Genomic DNA, 27,916 nt, shown 5'->3' with positions numbered 1-27,916 from the left:
AGGGAAGACAGCCCCCACCATGTCCCTTGATTCACAGAACCCATAACCCTCCAGACTGCTAAGAGCCGACTCACCTCAGTGAGACCATTCTATTTCTCCTTGCTTGATCTTAACCTCACTCCTACTCAGAGAGCTCATTAACTTTTGAATATTTTAACTTCTAGTCTATCAACATCTCCAATTTTTTCCTGATTACTAATTATTAGTATTAGGCTTACTAATTATTCATGGTAGTTTTCTGTGCAATAAGAATCTGATGGAAGACATTACCATTCTTTTTGAATAATCAGGGAAAGTAATTTTTATTCTGAACCCCATTTGATAATCCCTAGCTTACTTATGGGCAAGTAGGAGGTGCAGTGGATAGTGTCTAGCCTAGAGTCTAGCCTAGGAAGATTAGCTGTGTGACTCTGGCAAGTCACTTAAACCTATTTGCTTCAGTTTCCTCATCTGTAAAATGAGCTGGAGAAGGAAATCACAAGCTACTTCCATTCCAGTAACTTTATCAAGGAAGCCCCTTGGTTTGTGACTCGAGTCACAAAGAGACAGACACAACTGAAATAACTGAGCAACATGGCAACAGATATTTTATAAGTGATAAATAATTTTTGCCCAATATAATTTCATTATTTTAAGATTAGACTGGAAGAGATCATCTAGTCTTCTAACCCTCTTTATTTTGTTAGAAACTAGTCCAGGGAGAGATTAGTGCTTTGTCTGAGACTAGTTAGTAGATAATGGCCAAGATGAGAACTCAGATCCACTTCTAGGACACTTCCCTGTGCTATCACTCATGATGGAATATAAAGGGCACTCACTGGCCTAGCCTAGGAATTAGGGGGTCAAGGAATTAGCCTTACTTCTACCCAAACTGATGTTATGTAGAGCTTTCAAGTCTGCAAAGTGCTTTTACATTCACAATAAAAATCCTTTTAGCCTCACAACCACCCTGTGAGGTAGGTACTGAGAAAATTGCGATACCCCTCTAAGAAGTCAGAGGCAGGATATGTATCCACAGTGCTTCTGATTCCAAATTCAGACTATCTGCTACATCAAAGATGTCAAACACATAGTGGCCCACAACCACTCCAAGTGCAGCCAATCCAGATTAAAATGTAATTCTGTAAATATTTCACAAAATATCCAATAAAACATGCTGACCTGATTTTTATTAGTTATTATGTAGGCCATGAAGATTGGCCCCACTGCTTCCTAGCCTGCTGTCTCAGAGTAAAGTGGTTACTATGGATCTTCTTCATACCAAGCAACCAAAAGGGCCTCCTCAAGATGCAGGTTATTTGGTTGCTCTCCTTGATATTAGTTTGGGCATCTACCCAGATGGTGTTTTGAAAGGATCTGGACATTGAGAATTTTGTAGAGGGTGTTTGTGTGGTTGCTATAGAGTAGGAAGACATCTCTGAAGAAGGTGCTTAGCATTCAGAAAGGTCTGAGACCTCTTTCTGCTCTTTGGAACTAATTTCAAAGCATGCAATTGATTATTAATTTTAAGCATGTTTGAAAAAACAAGGAGAAAATGGGTGAGATACACTGTAAATTGCAGGAATTCAGGAATTAGCAACACTGAAAACTTAGCTGACCTATGAAACAAAAATGTGAATTATTGGAAAAGGTTAAGTGCAATGTTATGAAAGAAGAGGTAAGTTATATTTTAACCTTTGAATAACCTAAGCAAATCTTTCATCTCTGACTGTTCACTTTGTTGATATTTTCTGATGGAAGGTAATAACTGGTTACTGGTAAAAGCAACTTTAGAACTGTGATTTTATTTGAAGAGCTAAATTGACCTTGGTTCCACAGGGAACAATTACTGGTCCCCCAATCCTCGCTCTCCCTTGCCATCTTCCTGACCAGTCTTGGCATATTGCCTACATGCGAGAAAATTGAAAAGGCAGAGAGGCCTGGACACAGTAGATTCCATTAGCTTCTCTCTGGAGCTGGAGCAGAATGGAGCTGTGACATCTGGTGCTGTCTCCATTTTCCCCATGACCTTGGCTCCATAGTAGGTGACACAAATGGGCAGCATTCCTTCCCTAGCTCCCTGGTCCCCTGGCACATATAGAAGAATCTAATGAACAAGCTGCAAGGGCTGAGTGATCCAGCTGAGTGAGCCAATTAGCCTGGCAGGCTTGGGGGACAAAGAAAATGAATGGACTTTTGTGCAATAGTGGCTTCTCAAATCTGAAGTTTGCTAAAGTTCCAGCAGAAATGCATCCACCCTTCCCCGGGCCAGGTGTCTAACAATCTGCGGGAGGACCTTGTTTCCTATCAAGAAAAATACCTGTATCAGCTGTTAGTTGCTCCTTAATTCTCTGAGGGCACAAGTCTCTGTTGCTGCTTCCCTGGGAAAAACCAGCCCTGTCAGAAGATTGTCTAAAGAGCACAACTCAAATCATTTTAGAAGACTACAGCTACTGTGCTAGGATTCAGAGCCATTGAGTTGGTGAGAGTTGTTCCTGCCTCCACCAGGAAGGTATCTGAAGGACCTTAAATGTTAATTTGCTGAAGGTTCTACACCCCGAATTCTGCTTTGTTTTGTGTTACTATGTGGTCAAGAAAGCTTGACTCTATTCTAGCCCAGAAGCGGCACATTGCTCTGGCAGATGCTAGGCTTGGGTGATACACCCTGAATGAGGTCATCAAGAATGTGTGGCTGTGCTTAGGCAAATAGGTGTTGGTCCAGTGGGCGCCTCAGAAGCAAAGGGGAGGAGCCCAGCATGGTTGGTGGTATTGCCATCTCTGTGGATGCCATGAGAACTGGCAGCCAAGTTGGCAGAGGGCAGCAGGTCTAGATTCCAACATTTGAACTCTCCTTGCTGGAAGGCCAGAGTGGTGTTTAGGTTGTATAGGGTGTCATGCTGTAGGAAGTTTTCTGAAGTGTCTCCAAGAAGAATTTTTCATCCTCCAGAAAGTCCCGGTCCTGCAAGAATGAAATCAGGGCACAATTTTGTAATCATTCTCTCCTTGAGGAGAGAGTCCAACTTCCCATTGCATATATAGAGCTAAGACCTTTGAATGGACAGCTGCCCAAGTCCTACCTGACACATTTCCCTTCCTGCCTGCCTCAATCTACCTCAGAGAATGAGGGCATCAACTTTCATTCATTCTTAGGCCAGAGCTTCATCTTCCAGTCTGACCTCTGCACCTTTATCATTTAGAAAATCATAGCAAATGATCCTCTTTGCAGCTTAATGGGAATGAGGCCACAGATGACTGCCCAAAAGACTGCTGCCCAGGGAACACTCACCTTCTCAGCCATGTGTTTCATCAGCACCAATTTGGCATGCAAGTGAGAAGGGTTCAGGCCTGCAGAAGACTGGCTGTGTCCAGGAATGGCAATGGCAGGAGAGCTGACAGCTGAAATAGGCCCAAGAAAAATTATTAGAGGGGACAAAGTCTCTTTCAGTACATAGAGCAGGGGGGGCTGTTGTTAGGAGTCAGGAAAATTAAATGGTCCCAAGACTTCTTTCCTATGAAGCTGGCTGTGGACTGCCTAAATAGTTATTTCTCCCATATTTATTATTCTCCCCAAAATCAACTCCACAGGGTATCCCTCACTTCTGGGGCTGACTCACCATTCAGGTTGGAAGAATCTAGGATCACAGGTCCTAGTCCCATGATAGGAGAGGAAAATTCAGGTCGAAAATGACTCAACTGCTGCCTCTTTTGAGCCAAATTCAAATTCTCCTGTTTCCATTCCCCCAGAGAGAGAAATGAGGGAGCTGTGAGGGTGACAAACATCTTGTGCAATTAAGGTAGAGGAGAATGAAGAGAAAGAGATGGGACACAGTTTTGGCTGGAGAAGTGTGGTACTAACTTTGTTGGGAAACACTGCCTGGAATGACAGATGCTGTCCTCATGTCAAAGGTTTTGCCTGAACCTTTGTTACAGGAGGAAGAGGCTTAGAGGGCCTTGGGAGAATCTCAGAAAGGTTAGAAACACCACTTAATGTGATATACAAATGAAAGATATCAATGAAATTCCCACAAGGAGAGAATGGGGGAAGAGTCTTCAGAGACGAGGGAGAAGAGAAGGTGCCTGCCTGGTGCATTTGCTGCTCTTGCTGCCGCAGTCGTTCCTGCTGCTGCTGTATAACCTGGAATCTGGCCTGGTGCTCGGACTGCAGCTTGTGAGCCTCCAGAAGAGCCCGCTCTCCCTCCTCATACTTCTGGGAGGCCACCTGCAGACAGGGCTAACAGATTAGTTCCCCATCTCTGAGGCAGACCCACCTTCCCAGTGCCTCTAGTGGCCCAGGTCCATCTCTCTTGCCTCCCACCTTGCTCATACTCTCAACTTCCTCAGCCCGGAGTTTGATGCGCAAGGCAGCTGCGTTGACCTTTTCCTTCTCCAACCTTAGTTCCTGTCGCTCCCGCTCCAGAATTTCCCACTCCCCAGCCAACGTTTCCTCCTGAAGTCGAAGTTCATTTGCTCTAATCTTCAAGTCCGCTTGTTCCTGTAAAGAGAACAGCCTTTATCTTATCTAATCAAAGCTTCAAGCCCCTTTTTCTGTGGAGAGGGGAACATCTATGGGTTTCTCCACCAGGTTCACTACAAGCCCTCATGCTCTTTCCCAAGCTGTCCATCCTCAGGCAGCAAAAATTTTTGTATCATAATATTTAGCAAAGAGCTAAACTTTTTCTGCCTATAGTTACTGATGAACCCCAGACTGTCTGAAAGAAGGGCAGTCAAGTCAAAGTTAAAGTCTGCGTTAGGCAGAAGCAGACCTGGGTCAGTCTCTTCTGAGATTCCAACAATCCTAGAGAATGAAAGCACAAAGGTGAGGTCCCATACCTTGGCCAGAGTGATGATGGTACCCTCCCTCTGTGAGTCCACTTTCAGCACATGCTCAGCCTCACGCTCTGCCCGCTCTTTGCTTAGCTTTTGCTGAGTATAGAAATCAGCCCACTCTGCAGCCAGCCGTCGCCCCTCCTCTGCACACTTGTGCATGATTGATTTCTGCTCCACCAATAAAGCATTCTGGGAAACAGGAAGAAGAAGAGGAGGAAGGCATGAGGACCCCTCTTGTCTGATGGCCCTGGGTTACTGGTGTAGAGTTGCCCACTCACTTTGGCCCTCTCCAGCTCCTCCCTCTCCATATTGAGCTGCTGGTTCATGACTCTCCTTTGTTCCTCCAGGGAACGCTGTGTGGACTCTGCCTTGGACTGCTCAGCACTCACTCTCCAGCGTTCCTGCAGGAGACCCCAAAATCAAAGTTTAAGGGGAGTGTACCTTTCCCTGGAATAGAAACTGACTCCTCTCCAAGAACTGATAAGTCAGGTCACTCCATGTCTTCCTTCTGTAACTTGTCACAATGAGCACATTCTTGGAAGGTCAGATAATGAATGGGAAGGTCACTGGAATGGAATTCCAATGGATCTGTTCCCATGATGATGTGGAATAAGAAGGGGAAGCTTTTATTTCTGGTCTGAATCTCATGTCTTCCCCCACATTGAGACTAATTTTCCATTTAAGTTGTGACACATGAATTCTTTTGGAAATGCATGAGACTAAGGATGTCTGGAGATCGGTGATATCCCTGGACCTGCTCCTTCCCCCTTTATCTCCATGTTTCTTTGTTCTGTCTGGTGACTCTCCATTAGTCAAGCCAACGTAGATTGTTAAGTGCTTTATACTATACAGCTTCCATCAAGGAGCCTGAAAAGTGGTCAGGAAAACATTACTAACACACAGACAAAATATGAAACTATATTAAATTTGTGGTGATAATTAAGAGGACAGACAGATCAATGAGAACTGGAGTAGTTGAAAGGACTTGGGAAATGAGGCTTTAGAAAATGGATAGACTTTGGAGAGAAAGAGAAGGAAATCATTCCAGGTTAAGGAAATGATATAAAAGAAGAGCAGAAGTAGGAAGAGACATATCTGTAGAAGGAGCAGAAACCAGTTTGACTTGAATAGAGGGAGAATGTGTTGGATAGATAAATAGGAAATATGTTTAGATATAAAGGGGAGAGAGATTATGGAGGGCCTTCAAAACTAGACAGAGTTTAGATGAAATATTGGGGTATGTGAAATCACTGAAGGTTCTCAAGCAGGGAAATGATCTGATGAAAATCATGTTTATGGTTGAACTGAAGCCTATATATATGATGGACTGGAGCAGAGAGGGACTGGGGTCAGGAAAGCCATCTAAGGAGGGTGTAAATTTCTAGGCATGAAGACTTACAGGGAGAATGGAAAGGCAGGGATGGACAAAAGAGATCCAAAAACTCACTTGCTCTAGGAGACGGCTCTGCTCATTCAGGCGGGCCTCCATTTTCCCAATAATTTCATGGAGCTTGTTCCTCTCATCCTCCATATCCCGCTGCTGCATAGTCAACCTGTCCTGCAGAGCTGTAGGCAATGCCCCTGAGATAGTTACTGCCAGATACTCATTTCCACACTGATCCATGGCCCATCTCCCTTATTCCCAGGTATTCTGAATCAGTTGTGATGGTGTATGAAATAGAAAAAGAGAGAAGATAGTAACGCACCTTGGAGTTGCTTATCACGCTGTCGGGCCCCTATCTCTAGCTCCTGGGAATTGGTAAGGTGAGTGGCTTCCACACGGCATGAGAGCTCATTAAGACTACAGGAAAATTTCTCCATTTGTTCAATAACTCCATTGATGGACCTAAGAGAGATGAACCATGGCTTTAGGTCACAGGTGACCAATGCTTATGGTGCTGCTTCCCTTGGTGCTTCCTACTAGGAAAGCGACATGGGACATACCGCGTATGGGAAGTAGCACTTGTAACAGCATCAATTTCCTGGTCTTTCAGTCGCTTCAGTCTTTGCAGTTGCTCTTCATGGTCTTTTCGTATCTCTAAGATGGATGCCCTGAATACCAAGCAGAAAGCTTGTAAAGGATTCAAATATGTGTGTCTGTGTGTGTCTGTATGTGTGTGTGTGTGTGTGTGTGTGTGTGTGTGTGTGTGTGTGTATATATATATATATATCTTTTTAGCAAAGGTTACACTGCATAGAATTGAAAGGCTGGGTGAAGAGGAATGAAAGTAAAAAGAAGCCATCAGAGAGAACTCCATATCCAATTTATTATCATGTTAATATTGCCTTTGCATTCTCTAAAATATTCCATGTCCCTACCCCCCACTTCTGACACCACCTCACACCTGGCCAGTAGCCTGCTGATGGGTCTGCCTGCTTCACTCCCCATTCCAGGTCATTCTCCTTTCAGTCACTAAAATGATTTCCCTAAAGTGCAGATCTGATCATGTTATCTATCTCCCTACTCAATTAACTTCATTGGCTTTTTATTGCCTCCAAGAGCTACCAAATGCTTTTTTTGGCCTTCAAAGCCTTTTATAACTTAGTCCCTTATACTTACCCTTCTTCTTACTCCCCTCACTCCCTTACAGGGACTCTTCAGTTCAATCATGTTGCTTGTGTCTCAGTTCCAGGCATTCTCTCTAGCTGTCTCCCATGCCTGGAATGTTCCTTCTCTGCTCTGACTACTGACCTCCTTGGATTTCTTCAGGTTCCAACAAAAATTCCACCTCTTACAAGAAGTCTTCTACGACCTCTTAATTCCAGTGCCTTTCTTTTGCTGATTATTTCCCATTTATTCTGTATATAGCTTGATTTGCACAGTATGTTGTTTCCCCAACTAGACTGTAAGCTTTCTGAGAGCAGGCACTGTCTTTCATCTCTGATGCATCCCCAGCCCAGAACCTGGTCTGGAGTAGGTGCTTGATAAAGCTGAATGCCCTTAAAGGGCCATGTTATGCCACCATATAAGGTATAAATAGAGCAATCCCCTTTCAGAGTTCATCCTGGTAAACTAGGTGGAGGACCCTTGCACATTCTGAGATTTGGCTGCTGGCCCCGGTTCTACTTCTGAGGTTCCAGAATCAGCCTGGGCTGGTAACATCTCAAGACAGGCTCACCAGAAGACAAAAAGGTTAGACTGTGAACTCCCTGAGGACAGGCAATGCCTTGTACCTTTCTTTTCGCAGTCCCTGTCTTGTCTCAGGAGCTTAACGAATGCTTCTTGACTGTGAGCAGGGCCCTAAGTACACCTCTAATCAAGAGGAAGAAATTTCCCAGGAAAGACATAAGAATGTTCACTTACACCTGGATTCTCCCTAAAAGGTGAGAATCCTGCCTTCCCTGAATTCCTCCTCCTCGCCTGGCCCCTTACCTCTGTAAGTTCTGCAGCCTCTCAATCTCCTGGTCCTTCTCCTGCTCGGTTGCAGCAAGGCGACGTTGATGTTGCGCCAGAAGCTCCGTTCGGGCCTTCTCAGTCTCCTGGCAGTGAGACAGGTACTGAGCCATCAGGTCCTCATTCTCCTTCTGTAGTCGCTCTTCCCGCTGTTGGTATGATGTCTCTAGCACCTTGATCCGGCTCCTGCCAAGAATGGATGGACTCGAGGGGGAGATGACCATGGACCCAAACTGGTTCTTCATGTCAATAACAAGCATTTATTAAGTGCTTACTAGGGAAAATGCTTTATTATATTGTTTGGAAAATGTATCAATTATATACTGTTTCATTTTATGAGTCTAGAGATATTTGAATCCAGAATGTCACCCTGATCTCAGTAACTATCCAGGAGTGCCAGAGATGGCTACAAAGAATATTTTAGTTATCCCTGGGTTCTGGATTCACCCACATTTATACTGTTGGGTCTGTTTACCTAGGTCTAGTTTGGGTTCCACCAAAACCCTGTGTTTTAGGTTCCCCTTGTGGTTTATACATACTGATATTCATTTCAACTGCATAGATATGGTTTCTGTGCCATTGCTATTGTTCCAACCCTATATAATGTAAATCTCCCAAAGCTGGGGGAGAGACAGCCACACTCTTTCTGACTTGCTCTCCTCTGCCAAATAAATTCTTTCTAAAACTTTTTCAGATTATGAGGTTTATTCTTGGACAACATTACTATGTGCTGGGCACTATGTTAAGTTCTGCTCTCAATAGCGTCATAGTCTTTTTTTTTTTTTTGGAAATTTTATTTATTTAAGGCAATGGGGTTAAGTGAATTGCCCAAGGTCACACAGGTCCTCCTGACTCCAGGGCTAGCGCTCTATCCACTGCACCACCCAGTTGTCCCCAGGCTCATAGTCTTTTTTTTTTTAAGTTTTTTTGCAAGGCAATGGGGTTAAGTGGCTTGCCCAAGGCCACACAGCTAGGTAATTATTAAGAGACCGGATTTGAACTCAGGTACTCCTGACTCCAGGGCCGGTGCTCTATCTACTGCGCCACCTAGCTGCTCCTACTCATAGTCTTTTAACTAAAAGGGTCACAACCTGCAAACAGCTAGGTAAAATAAGACAAACAGAAGATAAACTGAAGATAATTGTAGGCAGGAAGAACCAGCATTAAGAGGGCTTGGGAAAAGCTTCTTGAAGGAAGTAGGATTTTAGCTGAGATTTGAAGAGAATCAGGAAGTAGAGACCAAAAGAGAGAGCACTCCAGGAATGGGGGAAATCTCTAGAATTTTTTTTAACACTGTCAACTTAAGTCTATGGGATTATTAAGATCCAGTCCAAAACCAGGACTGGGGTTTCATTTGGGGAAGCTAAAGAAACCTTGCTAGGTCTCTTGAGACTCATGTACTTTAGTTTACAATAGTCTGAAGACTTTGTAGAACAGAAAGCAGGCAGAGGCCCTTGGATACCTATGTGCACTCTCAATGAGCTCCAAGTCCGCCTGGTGCCGCTGTTGCAAACTTTCAAGCAGGATATGTTGCTGAGTTTTCTCTAGTTCCAGCTTCCGTACCTGGAGGGTGTTAGATAGAGCAGGAGGAAGATGAGGAGATATTTCTCAGACTTTTCTTTCCCCATAGGTCTCCTGGTGCTCTGTTCTGCAGAATTCTCCTGCACATTTGGTGTTTGTATCCCTCTGCTAGCCCACTTAGATCCCTGCCCAACCCATCCTTCACCTGGGTCTCCAGCTCGGCCTGTCGGGCCTGACTTTTTAAAAGCTCCTCTCGGAGTTCTACTGTGTCACTCTGGAGTTGGGCCTGTGCAGCCAGGATCCTTTTCTGATACTCTCCTCCTGGGAGCAAACTCAGGGCCACCCTTTCTGGGAGAAGGCCCTGCATGAATCAGAAAAAACCACGGGCAAGTTAGAAATAATAGAAATAATAGGAAAAACCCGACCAAAGACAATTGTACCCCAACTCTTTGGCAGCTGGATAGCCATTCCAGTGATCTGGAATTAAAAGTTTCTGTTGTACAGGGTACTATTCATCAGAATAGAGAGACCTTAATACTTACAGCCACTGCTTCCTAGCAGCTCAACTAGCCTGGTTTGAAAAAGTAATCATTGCCTTTCTTTGCACAAAATGAAAGCCTTTGATCTTTTTTCCTCCTCCATCCTCAGTAAAATTTTTTAGATCTGTAGATAAGTTGCCAAGTTTTAGGGTCAGGATGAAAATTTCTAATACTGAACCCTTTTACAGGGATCCTAGAACACTTTGTAAACTTGGATGAGAAGAAAATAATTTATTTTTATTACTAGTCTTTGGTTTTTTTTTTAATAATACTAAGTATTTGACTTTTTTGTATTTACAAACATGATTCTGAGAAGGGCTCTGTAGTCTTTGTCAGAGTGCCAAAGGATTAATGGCATCTTAGGTCAAAGGCTGCTACTACTTCCAGAAGAGCTGCCTCTAGGGATGTGCTCCATGGGTCCTTTGCCTTGTACAGTCACCTCCTGTCCCAAGGCTTCAGAGCTAGAGGTGACTGACTGACTCAGGAAATGAGGACTTGAGACTGGGGTTGGGGGGAGGGGTGGAAAGGTCTGAGGGTAGAAGGATACTTTCAAAGTCAACTGGCAGGTTCTTTATGGTTGACATTTCTAATTACTCCTATCTTGATGGTAACTGTGTCTTCGCTACCAACTATGATTCTATCTAATACCCAGAAATGTCTAGGATGGGGATTCTAGAAATACCAGATGATATTTCTTTTCTTAGAAGATTTTTGTGGGGGGGGGGGGCGGTTAAGTGACTTGCCCAGTCACACAGCTAGTAAGTGCCTGAGGCTGGATTTAAACTCAGGTCCTGCTTATTCCAAGGCAAATTCTCTATGTGCACTGCACCACTAGCTGCTCCTCTTAGAAGATGGGTTTTTTAATTTTTATTTATTTATTCAAGGCAATGGGGTTAAGTGACTTGCCCAAGGCCACACAGCTAGGTAATTATTAAGTGTCTGAGGTCGAATTTGAACTCAGGTCCTCCTGACTCCAGGGCTGGTGCTCTATCCACTGTGCCACCTAGCTGTCCCCCTCTTGGAAGTTTTTGAAAGGAAACATTAATTTCTGAGTTAGGAAGAATTTCCTTAGAAGAAAAATACTGAGGGCTCTAAATACCTTTTTGCTCACTCTTCCCTACCTGTACAGATATGGAAGTCCCTGTTAGTTCTTGAGATCTCTGGAAATAAGTTGCAAGGTCTGAAAAACACAAATGAATAATAAGTAGCAGCTGAAAAAAGAAATCAGAGATTTGGGGACAGGTCTCTCATGCCCAAGGGAGAAACTAACTTCAGGGAAGATTCATCAGGGTTCATTTGTAATCAAAGGTACTACAACAACTCATTCTAGATACTATGCTGCCATACAGGAAAGAAAACTTACTAGAGCTGTGAACTTCTCCAGAAGGGGTGTCTCTCTGTGGTTCAGCTGCAGGACGTACAGGGGCAGTAGGTGTCTGGAGGGGGGCATCAGCCTGGGGAACCCTAAGAAATAAATGTAGAATTTGGGGGTTGAGGTAGGAAGGGGAATCAGAATAGTACCTCCTCCAGGCAAGGGGAAGGAAAAGAAATCCATCTCTCTTTTAAGGAACAAGGAGAAAGGAGAGGAAAAGGAGTCCTGAGAACCTAGAATGACACAGGTATGGGACTGGATGGGGGGGAGGGGTAGAAGGGAGATGTTGCTCTGGAAAAAGCTTGTTCTTCAAGTGTCCCAGTTCTTTCAGAAGTCTAGATTATTACTAAAGGCAAGATAAAGTATTCTGGATAAATACCAAAGTTCTAAAGAAGTAAATGAGTGAGACCCTGGAATAATCCTCCCCATGATCCCCACTAGCTCATATTTACATGCCAACTTCAGCTGAGAACATGGCCTCCTATCACCAAGAGCCTGGGGTGTAGACATACCCACTGTCCCTGGAGTGGGTAGGTGCAGTTTCTGGTGCTGTCCCTGGGGTTCCTCTGGCAGCTGTCTGCTCAGGTCCTTCAGTACTAGCAACAGGTTGACTAAAAAAGGCCAAATTATAAAGTTAAGGACCACTGAAATTTCAGGTCTGTCCACAGAGGGCTCCCTGGTAGTTTTCCCTGTCCAATAGATAACCTTTCATTTTCTCTGCTTATGATACCATTAGTTCCTTCGAGTCTGATTCCTTGGGTTTCTTGGACTTTCCTCTACCTTATTTCTGTGATGTGGCATGTACACACTATTAATATGAAGAACTATAAGGGTACAAACTATAAAAAGAATAGATAAATTCTAAATATTTGTTTAGTCTTGGGGTGGCTAGGTGGCCCAGTGGATAGAGTACCGGCCCTGGAGTCAGGAGTGCCTGAGTTCAAATCTGGCCTCAGACACTTAATAATTACCTAGCTGTGTGGCCTTGGGCAAGCCACTTAACCCCATTGCCTTGCAAAAACTAAAAACAAACAAATAAATAAATAAATAAATAAGTAAGTAAGTAAATAAATAAATAAATAGATTGTTTAGTCTCATGTGATTCAGGTCAGTTGCAGAAGGTGTGTAGAGTCAAGACCTGAGTTCAGATCCAACCTCAGCCACAAGCTGTGTGACCCTTTACCTGTTTCCTCAACTGTCAAGTGGCAATAATAATAGAAATTATCACAAAGGGTTGTGGATCAAATGAGATAATAATTGCAAAGTGCTTATTAGTCCAGTGTCTGGCACACAGCTAGCTATTATATGATCAGAATTTTGGAGTCCCTTTTCTTTCCGTGATGATTCTCCCTCACTTATTCCCTTAATCCAAGGCCAGAGCTATTTCTCTCTTATCTCAGGCCTGAAAGACACAGGCTCATTTTTCTTTAGCCCTAAGCTGCAGGCCAAAATGCTCTCTGAAGCCACCTAATCCCGTTATGCAGTAATGTCCCTGAAACTTCATTTCTTCTTTTCAGTGCACACAGCACCTTGCTGAGCAGCTCCTCCCTTCCTCAGTTCATCATTCCTTTCCACCTGCACAAACCCTCCATCCCAGTCACAATCCCTTCGGGCATCTAGCTGATCCATTGGAGCTTGTTCCAAGTGAAACATGTGCAGTTAACATAAGCACATACGTTATTTTATTTACTGCTTTCACTAGCCTAAGTTTACTTCCAAGTTTACTCAGAAGGGAGTTTAAGCAGGAGTTTCTATCAGGAATTCAATCTGCTGCCAAAACAGGGAACCCTTTTTGAATTTTGAATTTTTCCCTTTACTTCATCTTCAACTCTAGGAATAGAGGTGCTATGTGGTTACACAGCCCCAGATTCCTTTGCCTAGACAAAGGGGCTTCTGTCTATTTTTCCCAAGGTTTACCTATAGACTCTCAAAAGAGGCACAGTAGACCACATCTGGTTCATGTTCCTGGGGTTTCCTACCGCCCCAGTCCTGGTGACTGATCCCCAGAGATAATTAACTTGCAGTATGCCAGCCCAACTCCCTAAAATGCAATGCACACTCTCTACTTCTGTACCTGACAAAGCGAAGATCCAATGTTTCAGTAGGGCTCAGGTCCTTAGAAGTTCCAGACTGTTCTTCTTTAGCTACATTCTGAGATTTTTTCCGAGATAAGGCATGGCTCAGCCAATCCTCTTCTTGTTTTTCCTCTGATGTTCCTTGTTTGGGAGGCAAGCTGGGTTTGTGAGGGATAGCAATAGTGTCGATGGGTGGCTTCATCCTTGACCCTGGCAGACTAGCTGGAGCAGAGTGCCGGGTTGCAGGACTAGGTCCTGAAGGTATAACCATTGCTGAGCTAGACTTGCTGGATTCTTTGGTAGGAGATGGAGGGTCAAAGTCATCATCTTTGAGGCCCAACCAGTCAGCTCCTCCCTTCCCAGTATGAGCAGGGCTGGCTGTAGCTGGTGTACTCTGTTTGGAGCATTGCTCTCCCTTGGGATTGGTGAGACTCTCTGTTGAGAACCTGCTTCAAGACAAGGGCATAGGTAAGGGCAAAAGAGAGACGTCTGACCCTCAGCCTTCTCTGTTATCCTTTGCTGAACGGGGTCCATGTTCAAGTATCTAAAATAAACAGTGATATTTCAACATAGGTCTCATACATAGGTTTCCTAGGTACCAGGCCACTGCTCATCCCACTATGCAGGTTACATTTAAAGGAAAATGATTTTGTTATCTCAATTTTCCACAGTCCTATACAGAATGTAAAATAATATGGTGTGGGAGTTCTTAACCTTTTTTGTGGCATGGATCCTTTGGCATTCTGTGAAGCCTACAGAACTCTTCTCAGAAGGATGTCTTTAAAGGTATAAAATCAAATATACAGGATTATACATGAAATACAGCCATTAATATACTCAAAAAAACCCAAATTCATAGGTTCCAGGTTATGACTTCTTGGTATTACGGCACACAAGGCTGGTTGATGCTGACAAAAGTAGTAAAGGAAGATTATTTCTCTGAGGACGCTATACTCCAATGGTTTAATCAGACCCTTACCTACCTTACAGACTGCCGGCGAGAATGTCGGTTCTCAGAGGAGGAGGCCACTGTGGGCTGGTAGGCTCCAAAGGCAAAGTCATCATCTCCCCAGGAATCTTCTTTGTCTGACAAACAAAAATAGCCTGTGGTCATGCCTGGGATAGTCCTTCCTTTCCACCTTTAGATGGATGTGGGGTCTACTCACCAGGCTGTTTCTGGTACTTCTTATCCAGCCTGAATTCCCGGAGCTCCCCAGTGCCTGGTCTCTCCAGGAGTTTGGAGGCAGTTCCACGTCCCAGTAGCTCATCCAGTTTAGTGCGAGCAGGACGGGGTCCATCCCTGAAAGGGTAGAAGGATAGAAAGAAATTCAACAATATGGCTTATTTCAAATAACTGTCCCCACCTTCCAACTCCACATCTCTGTCCTTTCACTTCTACAGGGAGAAAGCCATGATGCTCAGAAGTGAGTGTCTCAGCTCAGAAGAGTGTCTTACTGGACTCCCTTTTCATGCTTCCGCTCCGTCTTAGGACTGTCTCCAAACCCAAGGGTGGCCATGAAGTCATCCCCATCATCAAATTTCAACTCCTCCTTCTTTATAATGGGGGTGTCACCAGGAGTTGAAGAAAGAGAGGTACCTAAAAATCAGAACTCTGAGTAAATAATAGCAAAGATGACACCTGCGGGGTCACAGGAGTGCAACTGATAATCAATGCTAGAGGAGTTCTGAGGAATGAGCTCATCATGGGCCAGAGTCTGGACTTCAAAGAGCTGAGACTTAAAGAAAGCTGTACCTTGAATAAGGGACAAGGAAGGGAGGTCATTAAAAACATAGCCTTTAAGTTCAAAGACCAAGAAGTAATAATATGTAACAATATGCATTTTGTGAACAGAAAACAAAGAGAACAGCTCATCTGGAATGGATGGAATCCCAAAGAGGTGGTGGCTAAAGAACTCTCAGGAGGGCAAGAAATTACTGCAAAAAGTTCATAAATTCATTATGTTCACCAAGTATTGTCATTTTGATCATAAGTAAGAGACATGTCAAACCACCTTATGTACACTTATTAAATGAATCTATATTGTTATTTTTTTAAATGCAAGTACACCACTCAAGAACTACATAGATACAGCTACACAATAATCTTTAAAGAAATAAAGAACAACTTAATTGGGAATACATTCAGTGATCATTTATGGGCCATGCCAAAATAATAAAAATGATTGAAACTACCTAAATCAATTTACATATTTACTAAGGGGATACTTTATAGAGCTAGAAAAATAATATTTAGATGAACCTTAGTTCATTTGAAGGACCAAAAGTTAGAAACACAAAGGAAATAAAGAAAATAAAGTAAGAATGAAAAGAATAACATTTATAGGCTTTAAATCAGTAATTACCAAAAATATTTGGTACTGCCTAAAAAGCAAAAAAGTAGTTCAGAAGAATGGTCTAGATGAGAAAGAACTAGGAACAAGTTAACTCAATTACCTGATGTTCAGTAAATGTGAATATAAATTACTTGGGGAAGAACTACCCACTATCTAACAAAAAGGTCAGGAAAATTACTAAGAAATTTGGCAGAAATTAGATTTAGAGCAATATCTCACTCTATAAACCACAGAAAGCTTAAACTAGACACACATGTGCTGAATGTTAAAGATTCTACAATAAAAAATTTCTAAGAGAATGAGATCAGATATCTTTCCAAGCATAGTGAGGGGGAGAATTTTTAACTGAACAAGGGAAAGTTCAATCACAAAAGACAATATAGATGATTTCAATTAAACAAAAATACAAAGCTTTTGCATTAACAAAGCCAACACAGCTAGGATAGAAAGGGAAATTGCTGATTGAAACAACTCTCATAAGAATCTGAAATAAAATATGTAGGGAACAAAAATACATAAGAATAAAAGCTGGAGGGGCAGCTAGGAGGTACCAGCCCTGGAGTCAAGAGGACCTGAGTTCAAATTTGACCTCAAACTCTTAATTGCTTAGCTGTGTGACTTTGGGAAAGTCACTTAACCCCATTGCCTTAAATAAATAAAATTAAAAAAAAAAGAATTAAAGCTGGGTGGGGGGTGGGCTGCTAGCTGGCACAATGGATAGAATATTGGTCCTTTAGTCTGGAGGACCTGAATTCAAATCTGACCTCAGACACATGCTAACTGTGTGACCCTGGCAATTCATTTGCTGATTGCTTCCAAAAAAAAAAAAGGAAAAAAAAAGGCTGTTCCCCAATGGATTAGTTGTCAAAGGATATAAACAAATGTATCTAGATGCTATTGTGATTAATAAAATACAACTGTTGAAAAGTAAAGGAAACCTAATAGAATTCATGATACAATGCCTAAAAATTTGCTTTAATCAAAGAAAAGTAGCATAACTATAAATTCACTGGATTAGCTTCTGACCCTCAACTCTGGGTGGGTACCTCCTATAACAAAAAAATCTGGACTACCCAATCTTAACTTTCTGGTTGAACATAGAGAGAAGCAAGTTGGCAGGTATCCTGTCCATCTCCCCCATCCAATTGTGGTCTGTAGGACCTGTCTTTAGTATGGGAAATCAACCTAACACATTCTTCGACAAGCTAAACAATGAGAACAAGTCATCAATCTGTCTCTCCTCTTACCTTGATTTTTAACTATGGTAGGGCTCTTTTCAGGGGCTGTTTTACTGTCTTTCACAGGTGGTTTCTTAGCAGTTCCTTCCTCTTCATCAGAGAGAAGCCCTGCCAAGGGGTCTTCCAAATCTTTTATTCAGAAAAGAAAGATGAGTTCAAGTTCCAGGGAAATTTATGAAAAACATGCCTAACTTGTGGAGATTTATGCTCTTAGTCTTCCCTTAAGGTAGATTTTCAGATGCTTAATAAATATAAACTGTTATTAAATCCCAGGGGTTTGTTGCTTGTTAAGAGGGACATTGAATAACATTAAGGAGTTGAGTGGTTCCCTAATCTCTACTCTAATATGAATATACTCACACTCTACAGTACATATAGAGTAAGTTGACATAACTTATATAATATCAGGTAAGATACAAACATAATATGAAGGAAAAGGTGACTTTTAATGATTCACATACATCTCTAGCTTGACCTGAAGCTACAAAATCCATGAGCTCATTCTGTAACTGAGCCACTAAAATTTACCATCCTCAAAATATCTACTTGCCCTGCCTCATACTGGGGTGGAAATAAGACTTAGAATCAGTTTTTAAATCTTTATCATCTGGTATACATTATGACTTGCTTTAGGAAATATCCACTGCTAAGTCTTCCCCATTCTCAAAACTAAGGGTGCCTTAGAGTATAACATAGGGACTTGTGATACCATCAAAGGAAAACTTCTTGTATGGGCGCCCAGTGTTCCCAGTGGAAGGCATGCTGTCTCCTGCAAGAAAATAAATGGGAAGAACCATCATGCAGTTATTGTGACCCTCATATATCTCAAGTCACCCAAACAGACATAGGTTTCTAGAAGGAAGGATATGAAAATAAGCATCTCTAAGGTGAAATGCATTTCTTCCTAGGTCACTAACAGAGCTTATGTCTATGGGAAGTAGGCTCACCTCCACCCAATTAAAACAGAACAACCTAGAGTCTGGGAGCTAATTCCATGAGCCTAGAGACAAGAATCTCCAGAGGAACTAAGGATTCAAAAAATTTTCCATAATATTCTATCTTAACTAATGCAGAAGAAATGCTAAGCAGAGAAAAAATGTTAGCAACAAGTTAAATTTATTGCTTTTTTTTTTGCTTTCTGCAAGGCAATGGGGTTAAGTGATTTGCTCAAAGTCACACAGCTGGGCAATTATCAGAGTCTGAGGCTGAACTTGAACTCAGATCCTCCTGGCTTCAGGGCTGGTGTTCTATCTATTGTGCCACCTAGCTGCCCCCAAATTTATAGCTTTTTGTGTTGACCTTTTAACAAAAAAGGACTATTTTGTGTATTCTGAGAAATCTTATGTTGTAAAAAAATGTCTTGCACCCTTTAGATCTTGAGTTTATAAAACTTTTATGTCCCTCATATATCTGAGTCTTGAGTCTGTGTGAATTCTTTCACCCCTGCTGGAATCCAAACTCCATCATTAATCTAACTGGGTTTTTCACCAAGGCTTAGAGGTCCCACAGATGTCCTAGAGAGAAGACAGAGTGTGCCCACATTCCTTCATGGTTTTTTATTTAGCCTCATCACTCTGGGGTATAGGACAGTAGACTCTTCTAAAAGCTTCTCTCATCTTCACAAAATCTGTTTTCTAGACAAACCAGATTAAAAAGCAAAGAATTAGAGCTAGAATGGAGGTCATTTAGATCAATCTCCTCATTTTACAGATAGGGAACCTCTAAGGTACAGGGAAAGTAGTGACTTGTTCAAAGTTACACAGGTAATAAGTGACAGGATTTGAACTCAGGTCCAATGAATCCATATCCAACACTTGCACTTTGTTTTTTCCCTAGCTCTTCTTTTCTTGTCCTTCTGTATTGTATGGTGCCTAATATTTGCTGAATTGAACTGAATTAAATATACAAAGACAAAAAGAATCTTTAATCCAAACTTGTTCCAAATTTCTAGTCTTTACAATGGATTCATGGAGTTACTTCCTGCTCACCTCTCTCATTGGTTATTAGTTTTCCTGTTGGTCTAGAGAAATCATCAGGAAACTCCTCTTTTCCAGAACTTTTTGCAGCTGTTTTATTACTAGTTAGGTTGGACTTCTTCAGGCCTAAGAGATCAGCATCCATGTCATCCATATCCTAGAAAATCAGGAAGGCAGGAAGGATTATTACTGGGGTGTTTGTTTTCATTAGGCAAAGGCAATCACTTCATTTGACATTCCTTAAAATAGCTTTGAGAATTATATATTATCCTCATTTTTCAAATAGGGAAAGAAAGACTTCAATTAGGGGAATGATCTATTATAAGATTTATACATTAAAAGATGTTCTTAAGAGCACAAGACTTTAAAAGTTTCCAGTCTCTTCTTAACATTGAGACTCTCCATTTAGCACTTCCATAGTTTCTGGATTAATTCTTTTTGGCTAGCTATTGATTAGGAAGAACTGCATACCTATTTTCATTGGCTAGAGGGGACTAGTTTGTAGTTAATTCTAACTCTCTATTTGCACTGCAAATAGGAAGTGAATTAATGAGAAGAAAACCTTAACAAATGACCCTCAATAAAGATCTACAGCTTTTAAGTAAGTAAATAGGACAAGGTAAAATCAAAAGTCACAGTAGACTTTAGGGTACTTTGCTTGGCAGAGGCAAGGCAGATTTGAAAGTAGTTAAAAGGAAAGTGTATTCTTGTTCTAATACTGATGTCTTCCTGCAAGACATGGTGCCTAGATGATAAGAAAATCTGAGGAAATAATATATTAGATAAAAATTTCAAGTTACCTGACCAGGTAGGTTTGTGTCATCAGAGACAACACTATGAATAAACAAAGGGAGCTAGGGAATTTTTTTTTTTGAAGAAATAGGACAGGAAAAGAGGAGAGCCTAAAAAGGTGATTAGAGGTTTAAAATGTCAAAGACTAGAACTCAGGAGATATCAACTGAGATAGCAGGTCAGTGGCTGCTGTGAAGGAAGTTTTTCCTGAAGCCAAAGAGAAAAAACCTAAGGCTCAGAAGAGAAAACATTCTTACTCCAAAGGCCTAGAAAAATGAAGGCCTGGGTCTGACTGTGGATAGTAATCCCAAGGGTCAGGGCTAGATAAGGGGGCTTATAGAAATAAAGAAAAGTAAAAACAAGGAACACAGAAGGAAGTTATTTAATGCTTTACACATGGACCACACTAGTTGAGTGATATTGGATTATGTAACTGTAATTTACCTTAATCCTATAGTCTGGGCTGCAAGATTCCCTTAAACTGGTAAAATTTACTCATATACTTGAATAGACAAATATACTCAATGAAATGGACAAGGGGTAGGGCACTAATGAACATGGGGAAACACTATGACTCTAGGGAAACAGTCTTTGAAGGAAATATTTTCTCCCTTTTTGTTTCCTAGATGGTAGCAGTGAAAAGTTACCCAGGTTAAATGGTACAGCTAGCAGTTTTCTACTTTGGGATTGCCCCACTTCATCATAGGCTAATAGCTACCTCTTGGTGCTCTAAGGTCTGATCACTGTAGCTATTCGGTTTTTGCTAACTTCCATTTTTGTTCTTTTTTTCTTTTTCTCAAGTTTTTTGCAAGGCAATGGGGTTAAGTGGCTTGCTCAAGGCCACACAGCTAGATAATTATTAAGTATCTGAGACCAGATTTGAACCCAGGTACTCCTGACTCCAAGGCCAGTGCTCTAGCCACTGCGCCACCCAGCCACCCCTAATTTCCATTTTTGTAAAAGAAGGTCCTGAAATTGGAAAGCCTAACTAAATAGACTGAGGTCTATGTATACCCAAAGGTTTAAATGCTTAAAAGGACACTGACTATGTTAGGATAAGCAGAGTTTTATTTTATTTTATATAAAAATTCCTCAGAAATACAGTTAAATTTGAAGAAATTTTTTTTTTAAATGGAGAGCTCCTCAAAATCAGTTCAGTTCAAATTTTTTTTGTCCCAAAATTAATGATGGATATAGTTCATTACCTTCATGGTCCGTAGCAAAGCCTGTGGGTCTGCATCTGAGATATCAGAAAACTGAGTTCCCAAGGAAGGAAATATATAGAAGGACATACATTAATATAAAAAGTATCAATTCTAGCATAATGTCACTTTACTCCTGCAAGGGAAGATGGTACATGGAGGACCAAATAGCCAAATGAGATAAAAAATAGGCCCTCTCTATATCATTTGGGGTTTTGCTGCTATGATTCAAAGAATCCAGAATAGACCTGCCTAGCTTTGAAATACAGAAGTTTTTATGCCTTCCTATTCTTTGCAGGTAGAAAAGTCATTACAACCACAAGCACTCAGAGGCTCTGCCAACTCCCAACTCTAAGACTGGGCATGATTCTGGAAGTATGCAGGAGGAATAAAATCCAAGTAAACAACAGATTCATGGCATTCCAATCATTAGTTGAACTATCAGTTGAAAAGAAAAGTTCTTGCCTTTGGGTTTACTAAACAAGTTTTGAATATTATTTTATTTTAAATACAAACCAGGAACTATGAGAGGTTTAAAAAAGTTTTTCATAGTTATAACTTAGGTCACCCTGGCCATCAGACACTGTCCCCTGGCCAACATAAAGAGAGGCACAAATTGCAGTGGCTCAGGTCTGTCTCACCTCAGCATCTGCACCTGCCTGGGCTGCCATAGTGCTGAAGAAGTCATCTTCCATGATGGACCTGGCAATAGAATTGGAAAATTACAAGAAGACCAATACCCTGACTGAAGCTAACAAATCCAAAAAAAGACAGGGAAGATGGAGGTACAAATGGCTTTCAACAATTTCTTCTAAGAGTCAAAATTTTAGTGCTGGGGTGGGGGCTGGATTTTAGAGATTATCTGCTCTAGTTCTCAATTTTTTTTTCTTATGGACACTCTGATAGTCTAGTGAAATCACTGGATACCTCAGAATGTTTTCAAATATATGAAATACATAGAATCATAAAGAAAAAGAATTATATTAAAAGTTATTAAATTAAAAAAAAGTTCCTAGACCCAAGGTGCAGAACATCTGATCTAGTCCAATATTGTTTTCTGACAAAGGACTAGAGGCCCAGAGAAGTCAAGTCATTTTTGTGAGGTTACCTTACTAAGTAGTGGCAGAAGCCAAACAAGAATACAGGTATCCTCATTAATGTCATGGTACTCCAATGAATGAAGAAGTGTATGAGCAGGGGATGGGACAATAGGGTCAGAAGCAAAAAAAAAAGGAAACTCAAACTGAAAGCAAGGAATGTTGATAAAAATGGATTTCCAGAGATCCATAATGATTTATTCTCACTTTTTTGGGCTCCTCGAAGAAAAGCCCCTAGTTGATCGTAGGCTATCTTTAGGATTTGCAGCTGATTGGAGAGGTTTCTCAGGTGGCAAAACTGAAAATAAACATCATAGAAGTCATACAGTTGCCCCATGAAAAGGGACCAGGCTCAAGAGAGCAGAAATTTCTATCACCCCTATATAAATCTGCAGAGGGAGGACAATAGCCTGAGGATGAAGTGACTACATCCTTTAAGTAGAGAATTTGTGTATGTGGGAAAGGAAGAAAAGGAAGGAAGGAGACATTATAATTAAAAGAATTCTAATACTAGCCCTCTGAGAAGCAAGAAGGGCTGGGGAGAAGAATCTTATCATTTACCTGACCTCACCTTCAGGAACACATACAGATGCTCCAAGTTGTAGGGTATGTGGGTCAGATAAGGTCTACTTTTTCCCCTAATCACCCAAGTGGTACAAGAGTCACTGATCTACTAATTGGAAGGACTGGTGGTATTTCTTCCCCTAATGAACTGGGTTTTTGATGACAGCATCTAAAATCCCTTCTAATCCAGAAGGTCACATTCAGGCACCTTGCTGATTAGAAATGTATTGAAATAATTCTGAATTGAATGTGACTGGATGGGTTCTGGGGCCAGAGAGAAAAATAAAAAAGAAAACTAACTTCTTTTGGGAAATACCAATCCCAATCTATCCAAAAGAAAACCCAAGAAAGGAACATTTACTGTCATCATCCAAGAGGTCACCAAGCATATCATCAATTGAGCCTGGAAAAGAAAAAAAAAACATCATGAAGTCAGAAAAACATTGAAAATCTCTTTTACATTAATCAAACCAGATTCATCCTGAGATTTAGTTTAAACTTCTGAGTAACTCAAGACTGAGGCTGCACCAGTCTTCATTTCCCATAATCCTGTTATCTACCAGTAAGAACACCAAATGGAGCCCCTCAAAATTAATATTCCAGAGGGTTGGGGAAACTAATGTTAGTATGGACCTGTATAATCTGGTTTTCTAATGCATTTAATTTCAAATCTTCTCTTTTTCAAGCCTCCCATATTACTTCATTGAGGTCATTCACTATGAGCTTTCCTATGTTAGACCTCAAAAATCCTGTGCCTCATCTTCTATTCTCTGCTCTTAAATTCTAGTCTCTGATGAAATGATTTTTCACCTTTTTTTTTTTGCAAGGCAAATGGGGTTAAGCTGTGCCCAAGGCCACACAGCTAAGTAATTATTAAGTGTCTGAGATCGGATTTGAACCCAGGTACTCCTGACTCCACTTTATCCACTGTGCCACCTAGCTGCCCCGGACTTTTCACTTATTAAGGTCAATCACTCTATACATTTGATCCTCCCATTCTAACTTCTGAGGCATATTCCCCCATCCTCATTATCTGTCCTCCCCCTTCCACCCCAAAATATTCTAAATCTTTTTCTCTAATCTCCAATTTTGCTGTCTATAAATATTCCTAGATCCACCCCATCCTTATAAAACTTTGTTAATCCCCATTATTCTCCTCAGGCTCTTAATTTATATCATCTTTTTTTCCCCCACAAGCAAATTCTTGAAAAAAGGTAGTCTAGGGGTGGCTAGGTGGCGCTATGGATAGAGCACTGGCCTTGGAGTCAGGAGTACCTGAGTTCAAATCTGACCTCAGACATTTAATAATTACCTAGCTGTGTGGCCTTGGGCAAGCCATTTAAGCCTGTTTGCCTTGCAAAAAAAACACAAAAAAAACCTAAAAAGAAATTATCATATATATAAGACTAAATCCAAGTCTATTTCACCAACTGTCAATTAGACATTTCCCACTAGATGTGCCATCTTAAAGCTCATCATGTATAAAGCAATATTTTCCCCCTAAACTCTTCCCTATTCTGAATTTCTTTATTTCTGTCAAGGATATAATTAATAATTGAGGTACACAACTCTAAAATCCTCAACTCAACTTCTTATTTTCCCTCATGATAATAACAACAACAACAGCCAGTATTTCAACAGTTCTTTAAGGTTTGTACGTCACTTTAAAAGTATTATCTCATTTTATCCTCAAAGCAAACCTGGTTTGTAGATGTTATAGTTACCCTTCACATTTACAGATGAAGCAAACAAGTTAAGGGACAAGTTCAGGGTCACATAGTGAGTATCTGAGTCTTGATTTGAACTCAATTCTTCCTGGTTCCAGACCCAGTGCTCTATCCACTGGCATTATCTAGTTGCCTAACTAATCCTTCATATCCAAACAGTTGTGAACTCTTGCTGATTCTATGTCCACATATCCATTTCCTTCTCTTTACAAGGATTCTCAATTCTTTATGAGGGAACATTGATTATTAGGGACAAACAAGATACTTTTATATCAATCACCTTCTACCTTTCAATTCCTTAACCCTTTAGGCTAAGGGAAAATATTTGCTCTGAAAGGTTTTCATACATGGGCCTCCCTTACCTACTTCCTATCTCCTATCTCCACCCCACTCATAACACAGTGCTGGTTACACAGTTAAATCAGAAGAATGTGCTTTTGTTGCATTCTTCTTTCTCTCTTGCTACTCTAGATCTCTTCAAAAGCGTTCACTTTCCCATTTTTTATTTAAACATAAAGTGTAGTGATGAAGGATGAAGTGAATAACATCACAGCTCCTGCAAGCGCTAAGACCAACATAAAGATCTCAGTTACTATATGGGTATCCTTTTTGCTTCTGGTAGGGACTCACTTTTCAGGCCTCTCTTCATTTTTGTGGCCTAAATGAAAAAAAAAAAGTCCCATTAAAACAATTAAGCAATGAATGGGTATTACCATTTAGGAGACAAGGAATTGGGATTAATCTTTTGGGCTGAGATACCAGGAGAGGGATAGATCTGGGCCCCTCTTCAACACACTTGGCTTTTTGTGGTAGAATTAGAGAGCAAAGAGGCAGCAGTAATACTAAGAAAAGAGGACCCTATTAGATTGGCTGAGTTGACAAATAAGGAAAATGGGTTCTTTAATATACTGTTGGTAGAGTTGTAAACTAGGCCAATAATTCTGGAAAACAATTTGAAACTCTGCCCAAATGGCTATTAAACTTTTGGGCCAGTGATGCTAGGCTCCAAAACTATAAAAGAAAAAGAACTGGAAACTGAGAGGATATTTACCAATTAGGTAATGGCTGAACAAGTTATGGTACATGATCATGATGGAATACTATTTACTGTAAGAAATAAGGGAGGGGATGGTTTCAGAAAAACCTGGAAAGATTTGTATGAACTGATGCCAAGGCAAGTGAACAAAACTGCAAAATTTATACAACAAAAACAATATTGTAAAGACATACAACTCTGAAAGTCCTGGGAACTTCTCAGTATAACTAACAATTCCAAAAACAAAGGACTCATGATGAAACATGCTCTGGCGGGCAGACTGAATTTTTCTATTCTTTTTTTTTTTTGGTCATGGTTAATGAGGGAATTTGTTTTGCACAATTATATGTATCTGTAATTAATTTTACTCTTCTTGCCTTCTCAATTCATCAGGGAAAGGTGGAGGAGGCAGAATTTGGAATTGAAAACAAAATAAAATTGAATAAGCAAAATGGACAGAGAGGGTCCTTTATTATAAAGTTTTCCTATTTAGTTTCCTAGGATGACCACAGTCTGCTAAAAACAATTCTTTATTCCCTAGTCAACAAAGACCATTATGGGAATTTGCTACTGCTTTCCCAACAACCAAAAAAGCTAACATCTCAAAGCAAGGCTTTTTGCCTTAGTATCCCAGAGCCTGTAGCATGCAACTGTATCTCCATTTCAGAAACTAGGGAAAATATTTCCAACTGAACAATGAAAAGTTCAGAAAAGTAGCTTGTAGCTTAATCAGAGGCATTAAGGCCCCATTCCCTGCCCCCAAACACAAAAATTCTACTTTTGGCAAAGCTCTGTTTCTCTTTCTAAAGACCAGTCCCCCAGACTCCATCAGACTACATAAGAGTATCCTACCTACCATCTCAGGATTCCTGGGACTCCTGTCAACAGGGTCTTTTTGTTACCAGTTCAGGTGGTTAGGTGTGTGACCCTCATGTTTACTCTGCCCTAGTGAAGGAAATTGCTGTCAGTACAAAAGATATTCAGAGTTCAACTTAATTCTCTTCCCTAATTTGCAAGTGATTTATTTACACGAATATCTCCCATTATTGGAAGAAATCTGAGATCAGCATGTTATTTAGTGACTGGGAAATAAGTTCTGGAAACATACGGCTAGTTGATTTCTAAAATGCAGAGATCACAAATGTTCTGATAAGAAACCAAAAAATCAGCTCAGGATGACTTTTCTTTTCTCAGCAATTCTGTGACTCAAGACAATTCTGAAGGACTTACGATAAAGAATACTATCCATCCCAAAGCCAGAGCTGACGGTATCTGAATATAGATTGGAGAATACTTTATTTAAAACTTCATTTTTCTTCTCTTTTTTTGGGGGGGAGGGCTATATTAACTTTCACAACATGACTATTAGGGCAATGTTTGCATGACAACACATTTTTAACCTGTCTCTAATAACTTGTTTTTTTCAATGAGGGATAGTGTGTGGGAAGAAGGGAGAGGATTCAGAAGTCAACATTTGAAAAACGAATGTTAAAACTTGTTTTTATAAAACAATAATAAAAAAGTTGTAAATAGCCAAGTCTTGTTTCCTTAATTAAACCCGCCCTTAAAACAAAGCCCCTCCCCTGTGGGCTGCCTCGCCAACGGCCATGCCAGCCTGCCCTAGGCGTCCCTACCTCTACGCTGAATGGAGGGGAGTGTGCTGGGGCCTTCATCATCTCTTCGCGCATCAGATGTGGCTGCGGGGGCTCATCTGTGTCCTGAGTTTGCTTTCTCTGCCCTACTCATTCATTCGTGGAACCCTTATTTAACACCACCTCGGGACAGGGCCGGGCAGGCCGCACGATGCAGACTCGGAGGGGGGCGGCTGGCGGCGGGCAGGGGCTACAATGGCAGGGGGCGTGGAAGGGCCGCTATCCGGCCCGTGGGAGGCACTGGCGCATCGATGACATCACGGCGCCTCCGGGCCCGGGCTGCGTCCTGCGGGGCACACGGCGGGCCTGGTCACCCCCTCCGCCCGGGAGGCCCCGGGTCACCCCCTCCCCGGGCCAGGCGGGGGGCCCACGCCCGGCCGCCCCGCGGTCTCCCCGCACCCACGCCCGCCGCCAGCAGGCCGCGGCCTCTCCGGGGTCCCGGCTCGTCCCGGCCCGCCCGGGTCCTTAGCTAACCTCCCGGCTCGGCTCGGCGCCGCTCTCGCAAGGCACCCTGGGAAACGAGTCCGAACGCCCCCTCAGCCAACACGTGGGGAGCGGGGAACAGACTACA

The 27,916-nt window shown here is 41.6% G+C and overlaps 1 protein-coding gene across 6 annotated transcripts; it reads right to left on the bottom strand.

Moving 5' to 3' along the window:
- Positions 1-1,768: 1,768 nt before the first annotated feature.
- Positions 1,769-27,916, bottom strand: FBF1 (Fas binding factor 1). Of its 6 annotated transcripts, none has more exons than XR_012475942.1 (31): positions 27,328-27,811; positions 26,550-26,638; positions 25,288-25,315; positions 23,292-23,333; positions 22,574-22,664; positions 21,911-21,971; positions 21,273-21,323; positions 19,288-19,432; positions 18,009-18,068; positions 17,309-17,428; positions 15,163-15,304; positions 14,874-15,007; positions 14,691-14,793; positions 13,707-14,153; positions 12,145-12,243; positions 11,624-11,724; positions 11,382-11,440; positions 9,927-10,082; positions 9,663-9,763; positions 8,180-8,386; positions 6,751-6,858; positions 6,513-6,652; positions 6,254-6,372; positions 5,085-5,207; positions 4,810-4,995; positions 4,295-4,471; positions 4,061-4,198; positions 3,594-3,705; positions 3,266-3,375; positions 2,300-2,938; positions 1,769-2,067 (listed from the first exon to the last, which is right to left on the bottom strand). XR_012475942.1 is itself a non-coding variant. In XM_074224533.1 (31 exons), the coding sequence occupies exons 3-31, from the start codon at positions 26,550-26,552 to the stop codon at positions 2,855-2,857; spliced, it is 3,447 nt and encodes a 1,148-aa protein (XP_074080634.1). In that variant the 5' UTR covers positions 26,553-26,638; positions 27,328-27,631; positions 27,820-27,916; the 3' UTR covers positions 1,769-2,854. The 6 variants fall into 6 exon arrangements, 5 of the variants coding, with proteins under 5 accessions (XP_074080634.1, XP_074080633.1, XP_074080635.1 ...); XM_074224533.1 differs by adding an exon at positions 27,820-27,916 and having other exon boundaries at positions 1,769-2,938; positions 27,328-27,631; XM_074224532.1 differs by having other exon boundaries at positions 1,769-2,938.

This window comes from Macrotis lagotis, chromosome 2 (assembly GCF_037893015.1).
Source record: "Macrotis lagotis isolate mMagLag1 chromosome 2, bilby.v1.9.chrom.fasta, whole genome shotgun sequence".
In the NCBI taxonomy this organism is placed as follows: Eukaryota; Metazoa; Chordata; class Mammalia; order Peramelemorphia; family Peramelidae; genus Macrotis; species Macrotis lagotis.
Note: the sequence above shows the minus strand (reverse complement) of the source record. Positions and strands in the feature narration are given on the sequence as shown.

What these genes read in the sequence shown, in the direction of transcription:
- FBF1 (XM_074224533.1), bottom strand. An exon ending in TCTTCGAGGAGCCCAAAAAA is followed by an intron (nt 21,972 to 22,573) that starts GTGAGAATAAAT and finishes TTCTATTGCCAG; the next exon opens with GTCCATCATGGAAGATGACT. An exon ending in GGACTTCCATATCTGTACAG is followed by an intron (nt 10,083 to 11,381) that starts GTAGGGAAGAGT and finishes TGATTCATGCAG; the next exon opens with GGCCTTCTCCCAGAAAGGGT.